The sequence below is a fragment of the Salmo trutta genome, chromosome 3 (genome assembly GCF_901001165.1).
Source record: "Salmo trutta chromosome 3, fSalTru1.1, whole genome shotgun sequence".
Lineage (NCBI taxonomy): Eukaryota > Metazoa > Chordata > Actinopteri > Salmoniformes > Salmonidae > Salmo > Salmo trutta.
In genome coordinates, this window is record NC_042959.1 from 4,792,830 (window position 1) to 4,812,947 (window position 20,118).

Genomic DNA, 20,118 nt, shown 5'->3' on the forward strand with positions numbered 1-20,118 from the left:
GGCATAATGGACATATCTAATGATGTCTTAGACTGGACATATCTAATGATGTCTTAGACTGGACATATCTAATGATGTCTTAGACTGGACATCCTGGACATATCTAATGATGTCTTAGACTGGACATCCTGGACATATCTAATGATGTCTTAGACTGGACATCCTGGACATATCTAATGATGTCTTAGACTGGACATCCTGGGCATATCTAATGATGTCTTAGACTGGACATCCTGGGCATAATGGACATATCTAATGATGTCTTAGACTGGACATATCTAATGATGTCTTAGACTGGACATCCTGGACATATCTAATGATGTCTTAGACTGGACATATCTAATGATGTCTTAGACTGGACATCCTGGACATAATGGACATATCTAATGATCAAATCAAATCAAAGTTTATTTGTCACGTGCGCCGAATACAACAGGCGTAGTAGACCTTACAGTGAAATGCTTACTTACAGGCCCTAACCAACAGCGCAATTTTTAAGTAAAAAATTGGTATTAGGTGAACAATAGGTAAGTAAAAAAACAGTGAAAAATAACAGTAGTGAGGCTATATACAGTAGTGAGGCTATATACAGTAGAGAGGCTATATACAGTAGCGAGGCTATATACAGTAGCGAGGCTACATACAGTAGAGAGGCTACATACAGTAGAGAGGCTACATACAGTAGAGAGGCTATATACAGTAGAGAGGCTATATACAGTAGAGAGGCTATATACAGGAGAGGCTATATACAGTAGAGAGGCTATATACAGTAGAGAGGCTATATACAGTAGTGAGGCTATAACAGTAGAGAGGCTATATACAGTAGAGAGGCTATATACAGTAGAGAGGCTATATACAGTAGAGAAGTATATACAGTAGAGAGGCTATATACAGTAGCGAGGCTACATACAGACACCGGTTAGTCAGGCTGATTGAGGTAGTATGTACATGTAGATATGGTTAAAGTGATTACGCATATATGATAAACAGAGTGTATCAGTAGTGTAAAAGAGGGGTTGGCGGGTGGCGGGTGTCGGGACACAATGCAGATAGCCAGTCTTGAACGCTGAGCTGTAGTCAAGGAATAGCATTCTCACGTAGGTGTTCCTTTTGTCCAGGTGGGAAAGGGCAGTGTGGAGTGTGATTGAGATTGTATCATCTGTGGATCTGTTTGGGCAGTATGCAAATTGGAGTGGGTCTAGGGTTTCTGGGATAATGGTGTTGATGTGAGCCATTGTATTGGATGTAAGGGCTAGCCAGTCTATACAGTGTATTGGCTGAAGGGGCTAGCCAGTCTATACAGTGTATTGGATGTATGGGCTGGCCAGTCTATATAGTTTATCGTCTGTATCGGCTAGCCAGTCTATAGTGTATTGAGTGTAGGGGCTAGCCAGTCTATACAGTGCATTGAGTATGGGGCTAGCCAGTCTATATAGTTTATCGTCTGTATCGGCTAGCCAGTCTATAGTGTATTGAGTGTAGGGGCTAGCCAGTCTATACAGTGCATTGAGTATGGGGCTAGCCAGTCTATATAATTTATTGTGTGTACCGGCTAGCCAGTCTATACAGTGCATTGAGTATGGGGCTAGCCAGTCTATACAGTGTAGTTTGGGTTGGGTCTAGCCAGTCTATACAGTAGTGTGTATGGGATAGCCAGTCTATAAAATGTTTTGGGTGTATGGGCTAGCCCGTCTATAAAATGTTTTGGGTGTATGGTCTAGCCCGTCTATACATTATGCAACCTGAATGATACTCCTTCAGATCGGGAGGAAACATGGGAGACCATAACAGATACAGTGTATTCTGAAAGTTTTTTGTTACACCTTCCCCTTTTTCCACATTTTGTTACATTACAGCCTCATTGTAAAATTGATTACTTTTTTCTCTCATTATTAATCTGCACACAATTCCCCAAAATGACAATTTGAAAACAGGTTTTTAGACATTTTTGGAAATGTGTTAAAAATAAAAACAGACATTCCTTACATACATAAGTATTCAGTGCCTTTGCTATTAGTCTCAAAATTGAGCTCAGGTGCATCCTTTTTCCATTGATCATCTTTGAGATGTTTCTTCAACTTGATCGGAGTCCACCTGTAGTAAATTCAATTGATTGGACATGATTTGGAAAGGAACATACCAGTCTATATAAGGTCCCACAGTTGACACTGTATGTCTGAGCAAAAACCAAATCATGAGGTTGAAAGAATTATCCGTAGAGCTCCGAGACAGAATTGTGTCAAGGCACAGATCTGGGGACGGGTACCAAAATGTCTACAGCATTGAAGGTCCCCAAGAGCACAGTGGCCTCAATCATTCTTAAATGGAAGATGTTTGGAACCACCAAGGCTTTTCCAAACTGAGCAATCGGGGAGAAGGGCCTTGGTCAGGGAGGTGACCAAGAACCCGATGGTCACACTGACAGAGCTCCAGAGTTCCTCTGTGGAGATGGGAGAACCTTCCAGAAGGACAACCATCTCTGCAGCACTCCACCAAACAGGCTTTTATGGTAGTGTGGCCAGACGGAAGCAACTCCTCAGTAAAAGGCACATGACAGCCCGCTTGGAGTTTGCCAAAATGGCACCTAAAGGACTCTCAGACCATGAGAAACAAGATTCTCTGGTCTGATGAAACACAAATTGAACTCTTTGGCCTGAATGCCAAGCGTCACATTTGAGGAAACCTGTCACCACCCGTACGGTGAAGCATGGTGGTGGTAGCATCATGCTGTGGGTATGTTTTTCAGCGGCAGGGACTGGGAGACTAGTCAGGATCTAGGGAAAGATTAACAGAGCAAAGTACTTGATGAAATCCTGCTCCAGAGCGCTCAGGACCTCCGACTGGGGCGAAGTTTCACCTTCCAACAGGACAACGACCCTAAGAACACAGCAATGTCAATGTAGGAGTGGCTTCGGACAAGTCTCTGAATGTTCTTGAGAGGCCCAGCCAGAGCCCAGGCTTGAATCCGATCAAACGTCTCTGGAGAGACCTGAAAACAGCTGTGAAGCGACACTCCCCATTCAACCTGACAGAGCTTGAGAGGATCTGCAGAGAGGTACAGTATGGGAGAAACTCCCCAAATACAGGTGTGCCAAGCTTGTAGCGTCATACCCAAGAAGACTCAAGGCTGTAATCCCTGCCAAAGGTGCTTCAACAAAGTTCTGAGTAAAAAGTATGAATACTTATGTAAATGTGATATTTAATTTTTTTTATTCAAATAAATGTTCAAAAAAATTCTAAAATCTGATTTTGCAATTTAATCCATTTTAGAATAAGGCTATAAAGTAACAGAACGTGGAAAAAGTCAAGAGGTCTGAATACTTTATGAATGCACTGTTGATATGCTGATGATTTAAAGCCATTTGTTACAGATGGACTTTACATTTTTTAAAGCCATTTGTTACAGATAAACTTTACATTATTTAAAGCCATTTGATACAGATATACTTTACATTTTTTAAAGCCATTTGTTATAGATAGACTTTACATTATTTTAAGCCATTTGGTACAGATAGACTTTACATTATTTAAAGCCATTTGGTACAGATAGACTATTTAAAGCCATTGCGTTACATTGCCGCTACTTAAAAAAAAAAAAAAAATTCACATTTATGACATCATCCAATGCCAATCTAAGTGAATGTTGAAAATGTTTGATTACAAACAGCTACCAGCTGGACCTTATATCTAATATGGAATTATTTGTTTACCAATGTTGACTTAACTTCAGTCAGTCCTTTAGGACCAAGCATCTTGTTATCATGGGCTATGGACAGTATTAACTTCAGTCAGTGCATGGCAGCACAACAAAGTAACTCCTAATGCTCTCAAAAATAGCTTTCTAACATGACATTTAGCAGGCTCTTCTAGTGGAGGACATTCCAGTGATTTGAGTTGACTCCACCAGATCAATAGCTTGTCTCTCAATCAAACCGCTCATGTGGCATTTGTACCAGATGAAACACAGGTTCCCCTCCACATCACCTCTGAGAGACTCAGGCACTTCCGTAAAATCCCACTGGATAGGATGGATATAGATGAGTCCATTTAAATCCCCCCAGACAGATGCTGAGACCTTAACCGGTCAGAAAAAAAGGTAACAAAACCATCTGAAATCATCTTTTAAGGATCGTCGTAATGTATATAGGTTAATACTGACTGTTGCTTCATTTAGCTCTGTTGCTGGCTCACTGGCGCAGATGCTGTAAAAGGTTCTGGGAGCCTGCGGCACTGAGGGCTTATTATTATGTTAAGTATTTATTAACCATAAGAAAATAGCGAAAGCAATCTGGTGTAAGCATTCTAACAGAGCAGGTTAGATAGGCACCTTCATAATGCTGAAATACAGATACTAATCAAAACCTAATAACAAAAGATGGATAACACAGGAAATAAATAGGAAGTATCTTTTGTTTATTTTATTTTTATTTTACCGTTATTTTACCAGGTAAGTTGACTGAGAACACGTTCACATTTACAGCAACGACCTGGGGAATAGTTACAGGGGAGAGGAGGGGAGATGAATGAGCCAATTGGAAGCTGGGGGAGATTAGGTGACCATGATGGTATGAGGGACAGCTTGGGAATTTAGCCAGGACACCGGGGTTAACACCGGATGAATAACATTGGTAATAAAGATGAAGTATCTAGATCAATGAAAGATGGATAACACAGGTAATAAAGATGAGGTATCTAGATCAATGAAAGATGGATAACACAGGTAATAAAGATGAGGTATCTAGATCAATGAAAGATGGATAACACAGGTAATAAAGATGAGGTATCTAGATCAATGAAAGATGGATAACACAGGTAATAAAGATGAGGTAACTACAGTAGATAGAGTGCCATATACAGTATACAACTTTCTAAAGTCGTGTTGTTTCTGAGAACTGCAAATAAGGTTGAAGTCGGAAGTTGACATACACCATAGCCAAATACATTTAAACTCAGTTTTCACAATTCCTGACATTTAATCCTAGTAAAAATTCCCTGTTTTAGGTCTGTTAGGATCCCCACTTTATTTTAAGAATGTGAAATGTCAGAATAATAGTACAGAGAATGATTTATTTCAGCATTCATGTCTTTCATCACATTCCCAGTGGGTCAGAAGTTTACATGCACTCAATTAGTATTTGGTAGCATTGCCTTTAAATGGTTTAACTTGGGTCAAACATTTCGCATAGCCTTCCAAAAGCTTCCCACAATAAGTTGGGTGAATTTTGGCCCATTCCTCCTGACAGAGCTGGTGTAACTGAGTCAGGTTTGCAGGCCTCCTTGCTCACACATGCTTTTTCAGTTCTGCCCACAAATGTTCTATAGGATTGAGGTCAGGGCTTTGGGATGGCTACTCCAATACCTTGACTTTGTTGTCCATAAGCCACTTTGCCACAACTTTGGAAGTATGCTTGGGGTCATTGTTCATTTGGAAGACCCATTTGCAACCAAGCTTTAACTTCCTGACTGATGTCTTGAGATTTTGCTTCAATATATCCACATAATTTTCTTTCCTCATGATGCCATCTATTTTGTGAAGTGCACCAGTCCCTCCTGGAGCAAAGCACCCCCACAACATGATGCTGCCACCCCCGTGCTTCACGGTTGGGATGGTGTTCTTCGGCTTGCAAGCATCCCCCTTTTTCCTCCAAACATAATGATGGTCATTATGGCCAAACAGTTCTATTTTTGTTTCATCAGACCAGAGGACATTTCTCCAAAAAGTACGATCTTTGTCCCCATGTGCATTTGCAAACCGTAGTCTGGCTTTTTTATGGCCGTTTTGGAGCAGTGGCTTCTTCCTACTGAGTGTTCTTTCAGGTTATGTTGATATAGGACTTGTTTTACTGTGGATATAGATACTTTGTACCTGTTTCCTCCAGCATCTTCACAAGGTCCTTTGCTGCTGTTCTGGGATTGATTTGCACTTTTCCCACTAAAGTACCTTCATCTCTAGGAGACAGAATACATCTCCTTCCTGAGCGGTATGACAGCTGCGTGGTCCCATGGTGTTTATACTTGCGTACTATTGTTTGTACAGATGAACGTGGTACCTTCAGGCGTTTGGAAATTGCTTCCAAGGATGAACCAGACTTGTGGAGGTCTTTTTTCTGAGGTCTTGGTTGATTTCTTTTGAGCAAGGGGGCACTGAGTTTGAAGGCTTTGAAATACATCCACAGGTACACCTCCAATTGACTGAAATTATGTCAATTAGCCTATCAGAAGCTTCTAAAGCCATGACATCATTTTGTGGAATTTTCAGAGCTGTTTAAAGGCACAGTCAAATTAGTGTATGTAAACTTCTGACCCACTGGAATTGTGATACAGTGAATTATACCTGAAATAATCTGTCTGTAAACAACTGTTGGAAAAATTACTTGTGTCATGCACAAAGTAGATGTCCTAACCGACTTGCCAAAACTATAGTTTGCTAACAAGACATTTGTGGAGTGGTTGAAAAACGAGTTTTAATGATTCCAACCTAAGAGTATGTAAACTTCCAACTTCAACTGTACATATCCCAACAATCAACAATAAAGTACAACAACCTACGTATAAATATATTAAATAAATACATATAATTACTAAACTGTGATTAGCTAACTGAAATATACTATGATGCAATAAATTACTAATCTGGTGTTAGCTAACTGAAAACTACTAAATAGATACATGTCATTATTAAGCTGTGGCTAGCTAACTGAAAACTACTAAATAGATACATGTCATTATTAAGCTGTGGCTAGCTAACTGCATAATGGAGCAGAATATTAGGCCGGATGAAGCATCTGAGCTACAGTGTGTCTGTTCAGGTTTCCCCTGGATGCTAATAGCATCGCACCGCTAATTATGTATAACTCCATTGGGCTGAATGGATACGATCACATTGCAAATGATAAGTCATTGGTCAGTGTCACAATGTTTCCATAGAAAAATTCAACTGGGAATGGAGATTTGCACAAATGAATGTAATTAACAACCACATTCATTACTTCTAATTGCGTAACATAATGAGTGCTCTGAAACTGAAACCCAGATTGGATTCATATTATATTAATACTTTTAGTGTACAGTAGAGCAGCATCCTCTTCCCCTAAGATACGACTGACTGCAATGTTTCCTAAAAACGTTGTCTGAATCTTTCCCAACTACTGGCAGATGGCAGTTCTCTGAGCTAAAACAGACAGACAAAGAGAGCACCACACATAGGAGGACATGGAAATTCAACAGGAACCCATGTGAAATAGTTGAAACAGCTTTGCAGTATGCTTTTATCAAATTATTGTACTCATCAAATTCAGAATGGTAAAAAGTTAATTGCGGGAGGCTGTGTTAGCTATAAAAGCCTCTAATCAGATTAAAGCACTCCGGAAGATAGGACGCAGGTCATCCGTCTGGTTTTATAACATTACAATGAAGACTGGAAAGGTCAACACATTTTTTTTTTATTCAAGTTTGGAATAAATAATACCCCCCTCAAAAAATTATAATCGTGCTCATAATTACACAGAAAGCACTTAAGGGGAAAGTATACATCAAAAACTCTTACTGTAAAACTACAACTGTAAGTCTATGTACGTCTATGTCTGTAATCTCATTATACTTACAGTGTATAAAAAGGATTGGCTTATTTTAATAGCAGCTTTAGATCTTAGAAAGACAAGGTATAAAGCTGGTCATTTGAAAGCCATATGCCACAGATTAAGATAAGATAAAAAAAACGCTTTATCTGTCTTTCATTGACTAATACACATCTACGAATGCTTTTAGCTGGTATGAAAGCTAGTGCTTTTAATTCCTTGGACTCACAATAATATAGGCCTAGAATTTGTGACATTATAAATTGTCTAGAGTATAAACTGTGTATTGTTTGAAAATTGTTGAAGGATTTGGTTTGGTTTGGAGATTTATAGACTTTTCAGCATCTTAACTTTGTCTGAGAGCTTACAACCACGTCATGACATGAGAACCATTCCCTAAAGCCTTTTAGTATGTTATTACCCAGGGATCCCACATAATAGCATAATAACTATCCCTAAAACCCACACAACAGATTTGATTGGTTTTGTTTTGGTGATTTTGATGTGAACTCGAAAACTTTATTGATTTTAATAATGGACCATTTCACTGAGGGAAATATCAATAACTATTGTCACATCAAATACAGGATGTCTGGAATGGCCGTTAACATTGACGATACACAAATGAACAGCTCCTCTATCAATGTAAACATCTAATTATTATAATTTATTTGGAGAAAAACAACAAACTGAGTCAAATGATTATGAAGACCATGTTTAAGCCCAAATGACATTGCAGTCTGCCTGTTCAGATACTGGAGAGTAGAATAGAATCAGAACAAAAACAGATTGACATATAGCTAACTAGACAGCCATTTTTCTTTCCAAAATCCTTTTTTGGCAGGCAGCACATTTGTTATTGATAATTGGCACACTATGAACTACCTTGGCAATGGTAACCCACCAACTTCACAGCTATGAGAAACACAGATCGTCCATTTCAATGGTGATAGATCTAATTCACATCATTATGCACATCTGTCTGCATTTTAAGTTAACTACAAAGCGTTGTGACATAACCGAAAGGGACAGGTAATATTTAACGTTGTGTTAATTGTTTTGCACGTGTACATTTGTAAATGCCAGCAGTTAGGTGGCTTGGAGGGTGGAGCTAATAACAGACATGCTAATGACATTCATTTGTGCCTACAATCTGTTTGTCAAGATGGGAGGAGGAGGAGGAGGAGGAGGAGGAGGAGGAGGAGGAGATATGAAAAACCTCAGCGCGTTGTGTGGCGGAGACGACAACATAAGATTGCTGACAGTCTGATAAAGTAAGCCTGGGGAAGGAAAGCAAAAGGGGCCATAAAATGAATGGCCTCCTAGCTCATAAATAACAGAAACATAAATGTCATATGAACTTTATTTCAAGAGCGGGTGGTCTAATAAAGATGCAGTTTTAAAGAGGAGTTGAGAAATTCATTGTCATAAGAAGGCCACATCCCCAGCCTGTTCCCAGAGAGTTACTCAGTCCATCGTTGGCATTCAAGACCTTGCTCATACCAAGCACCTTTTCCGAATACAAAGGCTTAGAAGTTAGGTTTTGATTCTCCACCTCTGTCTTTCTTTTCCCATGTTCTGCCTGTTTGACTCCTATAACTACACCCCTCTTTTCTCCATCTCTTTTCCCTTTCCCTCTTTCCCTTGTTCTTGCCCTTTACAAATTGAGACGAAGAGATAAGAGATTGCCCCTGCCATGGCAGCCTGCTGCCCATTGATAAAACCATATCTAATCCATCTAGGGCCCCCTGCGCCACCAATGCACTCATCTCTGAGTCTGTCAACAGAGAGAGAGAGAGAGAGAGAGAGAGAGAATCTGTCTCTTCATTCTCTCCTTTAGAACCGGGAACTAAAGCGTCACGTTTTATCTGTGAACATTTTGGGGGAGGAGATTAGCTTTCCATGTTCTTGGCAAAACATACATGACAACCAGTCTCCAGGTCTTCTTCATTTGTGTGGTAGAGATGTGTCTGATGGTTCAAACCTGCATTTTGTTACGTGAAAATATATTTGCTGCGTTTCTATATCATGAACTAGTCCTACTCTTCTACACAGCAGCTAATATTACATTGGTATGAATTACATTTGGTGTGATAGAAAAAAAACTATAAAAATTGACTATTTAGCTACACAGTGTTAAGGATGACTTTCTGGTCAAATGACTGGTCACATAGTCCTCTTTTAATGTTTGGTTCATTCCAGCGCTTGGACTCCACCACCACATGACATTAATGCAGGGATTAAATACAATTATAATCTGGGTGGTTCGAGCTCTGAATGCTGATTTGGCTGAAAGCCGTGGTATATCAGACCGTATATAACGGGAATGACAAAACATATATTTTTTTCACTGCTTTAATTAGGTTGGTAACCAGTTTATAAGAGCAATAAGGCACCTCGGGTGTTTGTGGTGTATTGTCAATATAACACGGCTAAGGCCTGTGAGCCAGCAGCATACTACCCTGCATCCCACCTGCTGGCTTGCTTCTGAAGCTAAGCAGGGTTGGTCTTGGTTGGTCCCTGGATGGGAGACCAGATCCTGGAGTGGTGTTGGAGGGCCAGTAAGAGGTACTTTGTCCTCTGGTCTAAAAAAAAAATAAGTAAAAATTACAGTGCCCCAGGGTGTCACGATCGTCGTAATAACATTCAGGACCAAAGCGCAGCGTGATATGGGTTCCACATGTTTATTGAATGAAACGCACAAAAACAATAAAGAACGAACGAAACGTGACGCAAATGAAGTGCTCACAGGAAACTACACATAAACAAGATCCCACAAAGCACAGTGGGGAAATGGCTACCTAAATATGATCCCCAATCAGAGACAACGAAAAACAGCTGCCTCTGATTGGGAACCATACCAGGCCAACATAGACATAAACAACCTAGATTACCCACCCTAGTCACATCCCGACCTAACCAAAATAGAGAATAAAAAGGCTCTCTATGGTCAGGGCAGTGATTGGTGACATTGCCCTGTGTATGGTGCCATCTTTCAGATGAGACATTAAACAGGTGTCCTGACTCTCTGTCGTCAATAAATATCCCACGGCACTTATCGTAAGAGTAGGGGTGTTAACCCTGGTGTCCTGGATAAATCCCTAATCTGGTCCTCACACCATCATGGCCACCTAATCATCCCCAGCTTCCAATTGGCTCGTTCATCCCCCCTTCTCTCCCCTGTAACTATTCCCTAGGTCGTTGCTGTAAATGAGGATGTGTTCTCAGTCAACTGACCTGGTAAAATAAGGGTTAAATCAAGGGCTGTGTCCAGGCACTCTGCGTTGTGCGGAAGGACAGCCCTTAGCTGTGGTATATTGGCCATATACCACATCCCCTTGGGCCTTATTGCTTAAATATACATGTTGAATTTAGCATGAAATGTAAAATTAAATTCTCCAATCTCCAAATAATGTTCAACATATTGTGTTCTAAGGGAATCTACCACTGTTTGATAAGACAGTTTTATGAACCACACGATGTTTACATCATTGAATATTAATAAGAAGGTGAGCAGCAATTACAGTACATCCAAATATAAATCATCATCACTATGCATCACCGTTATCGTCATGGATATGATTTACATCACTATGCATCACCGTTATCGTCATGGATATGATTTACATCACTATGCATCACCGTTATTGTCATGGATATGATTTACATCAATATGAATCACCGTTATCGTCATGGGTATGATTTACATCACTATGAATCACCGTTATCGTCATGGATATGATTTACATCACTATGAATCACCGTTATTGTCATGGGTATGATTTAATAGAAAGCAGGTGAGTAGGAGCAGGGGATGGGGGGAAAAGGATAGGGGGAAAAGGATGGGGGGGAAAAAAGGACGGAGGGGAAAAGGACGGAGGGGAAAAGGACGGAGGGGAAAACGATGGGGAAAAGGATGGAGGGGAAAACGATGGGGAAAAGGATGGAGGGGAAAAGGACGGAGGGGAAAAGGACGGAGGGGAAAACGATGGGGAAAAGGACGGAGGGGAAAAGGACGGAGGGGAAAACGATGGAGGGGAAAAGGACGGAGGGGAAAAGGACGGAGGGGAAAACGATGGGGAAAAAGACGGAGGGGAAAAGGACGGAGGGGAAAACGATGGAGGGGAAAAGGACGGAGGGGAAAAGGACGGAGGGGAAAACGATGGGGAAAAGGACGGAGGGGAAAAGGACGGAGGGGAAAAGGACGGAGGGGAAAAGGACGGAGGGGAAAAGGACGGAGGGGAAAAGGACAGGGGGGAAAGGACGGAGGGGAAAAGGATGGAGGGGAAAAGGACGGAGGGGAAAAGGACGGAGGGGAAAAGGACGGAGGGGAAAAGGACGGAGGGGAAAAGGACGGAGGGGAAAGGACGGAGGGGAAAAGGACGGAGGGGAAAAGGACGGAGGGGAAAAGGACAGGGGGGAAAGGACGGAGGGGAAAGGATGGGGGAAAAGAAATGATCTACCGAACTGATTATAATCATGAGAGACTTCTATATTCTCTTTTCTTGGTCTAATAACATCTAATAACATCTATCTATCTGTTTATTATCATGAGAGACTTCTATATTCTGTTTTTTTATTTTTTATTTATTTATTTTATTTCACCTTTATTTAACCAGGTAGACAAGTTGAGAATAAGTTCTCATTTACAACTGCGACCTGGCCAAGATAAAGCAAAGCAGTGCGACACAAACAACAACACAGAGTTACACATGAAATAAACAAATATACAGTCAACAACACAATAGAAAATAAAGTCTATCTACAGTGTGTGCAAATGAGGTAAGATAAGGAAGGTAAGGCAATAAATAGGCCATAGTGGCGAAACAATTACAATTTGGCAATTAATCATTGGAGTGATAGATGTGCAGAAGATGCATGTGCAAGTAGAGATACTGGGAGAAAAGGAGCAAAAATAAATAACAGTATGGGGATGAGGTAGTTGGAGGGGCTATTTACAGATGGGCTATGTACAGGTGCAGTGATCTGTGAGCTGCTCTGACAGCTGGTGCTTAAAGTTAGTGAGGGAGATATGAGTCTCCAGCTTCAGTGATTTTTGCAATTCGCTTCAGTCATTGGCAGCAGAGAACTGGAAGGAAAGACGGCCAAAGGAGGAATTGGCTTTGGGGTGACCAGTGAAATATACCTGCTGGAGCGCGTGCTACGGGTGGGTGCTGCTATGGTGATCAGTGAGCTGAGATAAGGCGGGGCTTTAGCTAGCATAGACTTATAGATGACCTGGAGCCAGTTGGTTTGGCGACAAATATGAAGCGAGGGCCAGCCAACGAGAGCATACAGGTCGCAGTGGTGGGTAGTATATGGGACTTTGGTGACAAAACTGATGGCACTGTGATAGACTGCATCCAATTTGCTGAGTAGAGTGTTGGAGGCTATTTTGTAAATGACATCGCTGAAGTCAAGGATCGGCAGGATAGTTCGTTTTACGATGGTATGGTTGGCAGCATGAGTGAAGGATGCTTTGCTGCGAAATAGGAAGCCGATTCTAGATTTAATTTTGGATTGGAAATGCTTAATATGAGTCTGGAAGGAGAGTTTACAATCTAACCAGACACCTAGGTATTTGTAGTTGTCCACATATTCTAAGTCAGAACGGTCCAGAGTAGTGATGCTGGACGGGCAGGCAGGTGCAGGCAGTGATCGGTTGAAGAGCATGTATTTAGTTTTACTTGCATTTAAGAGCACTTGGAGGCCACGGAAGGAGAGTTGTATGGCATTGAAGCTCGTCTGGAGGTTAGTTAACACAGTGTCTGCTTAATGTGGATCAGAGAGTCACCAGCAGCAAGAGCGACATCATTGATGTATACAGAGAAAAGAGTCGGCCCGAGAATTGAACCCTGTGGCACCCCCATAGAGACTACCAGAGGTCTGGACAACAGGCCCTCTGATTTGACATGCTGAACTCTGTCTGAGAAGTTGTTGGTGAACCAGGCGAGGCAGTCATTTGAGAAACCAAGGCTGTTGAGTCTGCCGATAAGAATGTGGTGATTGACAGAGTCGAAAGCCTTGGCCAGGTCGATGAATACAGCTGCACAGTATTGTCTCTTATCGAGGGCAGTTGTGATATTGTTTAGGACCTTGAGCGTGGCTGAGGTGCACCCATGACCAGCTCGGAAACCAGATTGCATAGCGGAGAAGGTACGGTGGGATTCGAAATGGTCAGTTATCTGTTTGTTAACTTGGCTTTCGAAGACCTTAGAAAGGCAGGGTTGGATAGATATAGGTCTGTAGCAGTGTGGGTCTAGAGTGTCTCCCCCTTTAAAGAGGAGGATTCCAATCTTTGGGAATCTAAGACGATACGAAAGAGAGGTTGAACAGGGGTTGCAACAATTTTGGCAGATAATTTTAGAAAGCGAGGGTCCAGATTGTCTAGCCCAGCTGATTTGTAGGGGTCCAGGTTTTGCAGCTCTTTCAGAACATTAGCTATCTGGATTTGGGTGAAGGAGAAATGGGGGAAGCCAGGTGGAAAGAATGGCCAGCCGTAGAAAAATGTTTATTGAAATCCTCAATAATTGTGGATTTATCGGTGGTGACACTGTTTCCTAGCCTCAGTGCAGTGGGCAGCTGGGAGGAGGTGCTCTTATTCTCCATGGACAGCGTCCCAGAACCTTTTTGAGTTTATGCTGCAGGATGCAAATTTCTGCTTGAAAAAGCTAGCCTTTGCTTTCCTAACTGCCTGTGTATATTGGTTCCTAACTTCCCTGAAAAGGTGCATATCGTGGGGGCTATTCGATGCTAATGCAGTACGCCACAGGATGTTTTTGTGCTGGTCAAGGGCAGTCAGGTCTGGAGTGAACCACAGGCTATATCTGTTCCTGGTTACATTTTTTTTTGAATGGGGCATGCTTATTTAAGATTGTAAGGAAAGCACTTTTAAAGAATAACCAGGCATCTTCTACTGACGGAATGAGGTCAATATCCTTCCAGGATCCCCGGGCCAGGTCGATTGAAAGGCCTGCTCGCTGAAGTGTTTTAGGGAGCATCTGACAGTGATGAGGGGTGGTTGTTTGACCGCAGACCCATTACGGACGCAGGCAATGAGGCAGTGATCGCTGAGATCCTGGTTGAAGACAGCAGAGGTGTATTTGGAGGGCAGGTTGGTTAGGATGATATCTATGAGGGTGCCTGTGTTTACGGATTTTGGGTTGTACCTGGTAGGTTCATTGATAATTTGTGTGAGATTGAGGGCATCAAGCTTAGATTGTAGGATGGCCGGGGTGTTAAGCATGTCCCATTTTAGTTCACCCAACAGCACGAGCTGGAGGGCAATCAATTCACATATGGTGTCCAGGGCACAGCTGGGGGCAGAGGGTGGTCTATAGCAAGCGGCAACGGTGAGAGACTTGTTTCTGGAAAGGTGGATTTTTAAAAGTACAAGCTCATTGTTTGGGCACAGACCTGGATAGTAAGACAGAACTCTGCAGGCTATCTCTGCAGTAGATTGCAACTCTGCCCCCTTTGGCAGTTCTATCTTGTCGGAAAATGTTATAGTTAGAGATGGAAATTTCAGGATTTTTGGTGGCCTTCCTAAGCCAGGATTCAGACACGGCTAGGACATCCGGGTTGGCAGAGTGTGCTAGAGCAGTGAATAAAACAAACTTAGGGAGGAGGCTTCTAACGTTAACATGCATGAAACCAAGGCTTTTTTCTGTTACAGAAGCCAACAAATGAGAGCGCCTGGGTAATGGGAGTGGGGATAGGAACTGCAGGGCCTGGATTAACCTCTACATGATTTAATACTGTATATTATACGGTGTATAATACTGCTCCACCTGTTGTATATGATGCTGATTTCAGTGTACTTGTGCATGTGACATTAAAACTTGAAACTTGATAGAGTGCTCCTCCATTTGTTAACCCCTTATAGAAGATAAAACTGGATTAAAAAGCATGGCTAGTTTATTGGCCAGACTAAGTTGCTGTTGGCCAAGGGCCAGGTCTTTCTTGAAAAATAGGTATTTTGATCTCAATGGGACAACCTTGTTTAATGGACATTAGGGAAAACGTGCCATAAAGTTTTGTATACCATAAATATACCATAATGTTTTGAATACCATAAATATACCATAAATATAAACAAGTGTGCTCTTCCTATAAGATAAACCAAGTGATGAATTAGCATGGCTAGTTTATTACAGAGAGAAGCTCTTTCTCTCTTCCTATAAGATAAACCATGTGATGAATTAGCATGGCTAGTTTATTACAGAGAGAAGCTCTATCCCTGGTCTTCAAAGTTATTTTTAACTCAATGGGAAAACCTGGTAATATAACTAAAAAAGAAAGAAAGTAAGTCCTTCGACAGTAGCCACTTACTGGACTCAGGGTCAGAGTTTCCGTCTCCCTCGGTGCGGCTGTTGGGCGAGGTCTGTTGGTAGTACTCTTCCTGGGGGAAGCCGAGGGGGAGAGGCTGAGTGGTGCTGGCAGTGCTGCTGGGCTCGTGGTCCCCTAGACCACTGTCGCTACAGCTCTCCTGAGAACCGTCCGGGAGGTGGAACGTCACGCGACGCTGGGTCTGACGGAAACACAACAAAACACAACGTTCATTTAACATCACTGGCGGTTGGTCTAAAAACACACAACACCAAAACAGTACGTAACTGTAATACTTTAACGTCACACAATGCTGGAAACACAACGTTCATTTAACGTCACGTGATGCTGTGTCTGGAGGGAAACACATGGAAAGACAACGTTCATTTAACGTCACATGATGCTGGGTCTGGAGGGAAACACATGGAAACACAACGTTCATTTAACGTCACGTGATGCTGGGTCTGAGAACACCACAGAACGATATGTTGTTTTATATGTTTTTGATGTGGTGGACGTTGTTGGTGCGTTCAGTTGCAGAGAGAGATAATTCAATCACCTTGGAGACGACATTTGGGGGGAAATCTCAGACTAATTGGTTGCGTATTATGGGATTGTTCTTGCATGTCTAACAAGACAAGTCCCCATCATTGTCACGTCTTCTCTGAGGAATATCACATTTTACATTTTACATTTGAGTCATTTAGCAGAATATCGTATTACGTCACGGCAGTCTAATTGATACAGTGGGCTTAGAACCTAAAATCATAGCTCTTCTGAGATATATATATCAGTCAAGCCTAATGACATACTATTCAAAAATGAACGTTGACTACTTATAATGTAAGAGTTTTAATTGACAGTTACTGCCCATAAAATTATTATAATAGATTGACCCTTTTGACGAGGCTGCACCGTGTCCTACTTTTCCCACCCGCCCAATTTAGATAAAGGGAAGGAAGGTGTGGATGAACTGACTTTGATTAGAAAAGGTCTGTCTGAGGATTGTACCAGTTTGTAGATCTCTTCTCCTCACAAAGGGAGTAGTTCTTTGATTTCTCTGGAGAGTTACAGAAGTTCATGTAGTGACCTTTTTCCAGGAGCACGATGGCAGCACTACAAAGGGAAACACTCCATAGGGAGGTCAATATCCACAAATGCTACCCGTCCTTCATGAAAAGAGAACATGGTTGAGTCACATTGTGAAACACAAATAAAGGGTAATCCGTGAACATCAATGATCTATTTCTTCATCTCTAGCACATTCTACACCTTTAACTATAATCATATTTAAAAACTGAATGAATTGAAATTAGATGTTGTTTCAGAAGGTCATTCTTTGCCAAGTCAACCCCCCCAAAATTTGAGCTTTAACATTGAAGACAATTAACAGTGAAAAGACTAAAGTATTATTACATGCAATTTTCTAAATGGTGAGGAGATTTTTTGGTTACATTGGACAGTTTGGAGAAAAAGGGCAATTTCACTGTGAATATGATTTCATTTCATAACACGATTCTCAGTCTCAAATTGCATCTTATGAGGAAAATAAAACACTGAAAACTTGATTAAATTGCCATATGTTTTGTTATTGTGTTTCAGTTTGTATTCAACCTGTTATTCAGACTGATTAGAACAAATGTTTCATAAAACAATATCATAGCCTCACCCCAATAATCTACATTTCTCCATCTCTAGAGCTGCTGAAGCAATATGGGAGTTCTGAATTAAAAAACATCATTAACACACGGTTCTTTATCCTCACGAGGAGTCGTCTGTGCCTCTTTGAAAAAAAGCACTTTTCCTCCACCACTGTGGTATACCGATAAAGACCTTATTCTTCTTTGATAAGGCAGACAGAATAAGGGAGAGGAAGAGAATGGGTTGGAGGGAAGAACAAAAAAAAATCTTGGCTCAAACGAGGCCTCAGAGCTGCCAAAAACAGAGATCCACAAACAGCTTACCAGTTCATTTAGGACTATCAGAGGGTTGACTAAACTAAATCCTTACAATTAAAACGCTGAAAGAAAAACTTACGAGATTTTCTGCTTTGTGATGTCATTATGAACAATAACAAAGAAAGTAATGTATTTCCTTCATTGAAGAGGGTGTATGTGTAGGTATGTGTGTGTGTGCTCATGCGTGTTGAAAAGACAAGTTTCCAGGACTACCACCAGTGTGTGGAGAGAATTCTCCTTTATACTTCACAGTCCCTAAACACCTCTAAGATCTGTTTTTATTGTGCTAATTGTCTCAAGTAAATTAGTTGTCAAGCCTGTCAGTCGATTACCATTTCTTCCAAAAACTGAAGACAAAACTACTCAATTGGCGTTAAGGTTAGGTACAGGTTTGATAGGATCAATAAGAGAAGGGACTGTTTAGCTAGTCCTTCCATCAAAGATAACATGGCCGGCCAGTTTATTCCACAATGAAAGTAATTAAATGATATCAGCCTAGGAATATCCTGTTTTTCTCACATTTAGTCAAGCTGTTGACTACTCCACCACAGCAATGTCAAGCTGTCGACTACTCCACCACATCAATGTCAAGCTGTCGACTACTCCACCACAGCAATGTCAAGCTGTCGACTACTCCATCACAGCAATGTCAAGCTGTCGATTACTCCATCACAGCAATGTCAAGCTGTCGACTACTCCACCACAGCAATGTCAAGCTGTCGACTACTCCACCACAGCAATGTCAAGCTGTCGACTACTCCACCACAGCAATGTCAAGCTGTCGACAACTCCACCACATCAATGTCAAGTCTTCCTGAACGGAAAGTACAGGATCATATTTACAGAGCTTTGGCAGCTCCATGAGAAGCCGTCTGCATCTCAAATGGCAACCTATTCCCTACATAGCGCACTACTCCTGACCAGGGCCCTTAGGGAATAGGGTGTCATTTGGAATGCAACTGCTCACATCCTCTCCACATGTTTCTAATTTATTTGAGTCTTTCTGCTCTGACAATGACAGCCAGAATTGATTCAAACAAACAGCTGTCCATGATAATTAGGACATAATGATAGCGTGGAGTTTTTATATCTCTGTCAGATGTTTATACAAATGGAATTTGTGCAAAGGTGTAAAAAGATAAATCAATCTAGTTTTCAATCTGCACAGAGGCTGAAAATAAGTGCATATTTCTCCTAACAGTGTGCTTTTTTTTATGGTTGGTCTTTTTCTTTGTTGTGTTGAGAGAAAAGATTGACACGACAACAACAGTCATGGTGTACGTATTGTTAAAGCATTACTACGTAGTCTAAAGAACATGCCAGAAATCCATAAAACAAACACAAGCTGGTGTAAGAGATATAAAGACCAAACAGAGTCTGCCAGATAAAACAGTGCCTTGAAAACTATGTGCATAGAGAGAGATAAAAAAAACAACAGAGGGAAGAAGCCAAGTTCTATAACAAGCCAGCCCTATCCAAACTAAAGCCACTCTCTTGGTAGCGAACCAGACAATGTGCAGATGGACCTGGCTTCACGGTGGGGTGAGGGATTAGGAATCCCTTGTATTTTCATGCGGAGGAGAGGAGATACTATAGAGTAGGATATACTATACACCACTTCATCCAGGGAGAAGATACAGCTCAATGAGTTACCTAGCTACCTTCTCTCTCCTATACACTTCTACATCCAAATATCATAAATATAGAAAAGAGAGAGAGAGAGAGGTAAACCATGTTGCATGATAAACATCAGTCTGCCTTCCAATCCCCTTATCCCTTTGAATGATAAACTGGGCTCACTTACAAGTTGATCAAAGCAGATTTGCTGTGATCATCCTGGATGCATCACCTAGACCTGGACAAATCTGTTTGAGGAAAATTTAGATTTTTCATCAACTGTCTTTTTGTTTTTCTTCTAACTTATTCCGTGCCTCTTTTATTTTAATTTTATTTTTTGTTCTTTTTGAGCTTTAACCCTTTACCCCCAATCAAAACTGTTAAATAACACATATGGAATCATGTAGTAACCAAAAAGCGTTAAACAATAAAAGTACATTTTGATTTGATTGATTGTGAAAACATATACAGTACCAGTCAAAAGTTTTGACACACCTACTCATTCAAGGGTTTTTCTTTTCTTTAGTATTTTCTACATTGTATAATAAAAGTGAAGACATCAAAACTATGAAATAACACATATGGAATCATGTAGTAAGCAAAAAAAGTGTTTAAAAAATCTAAATATATTGTATATT

At 41.1% G+C, this 20,118-nt stretch overlaps 1 protein-coding gene across 2 annotated transcripts in view; it reads right to left on the reverse strand.

Moving 5' to 3' along the window:
* LOC115166834 (protocadherin-11 X-linked) overlaps nucleotides 1-20,118 on the reverse strand; it is a 240,323-nt gene that overhangs the window by 68,400 nt on the left and 151,805 nt on the right. For both annotated transcript variants that reach the window (XM_029720711.1, XM_029720704.1), the window contains one exon: nucleotides 15,909-16,107. In XM_029720711.1, the coding sequence (XP_029576571.1) occupies nucleotides 15,909-16,107 (199 nt within the window). The remainder of the gene's footprint in view (nucleotides 1-15,908; nucleotides 16,108-20,118) is intronic.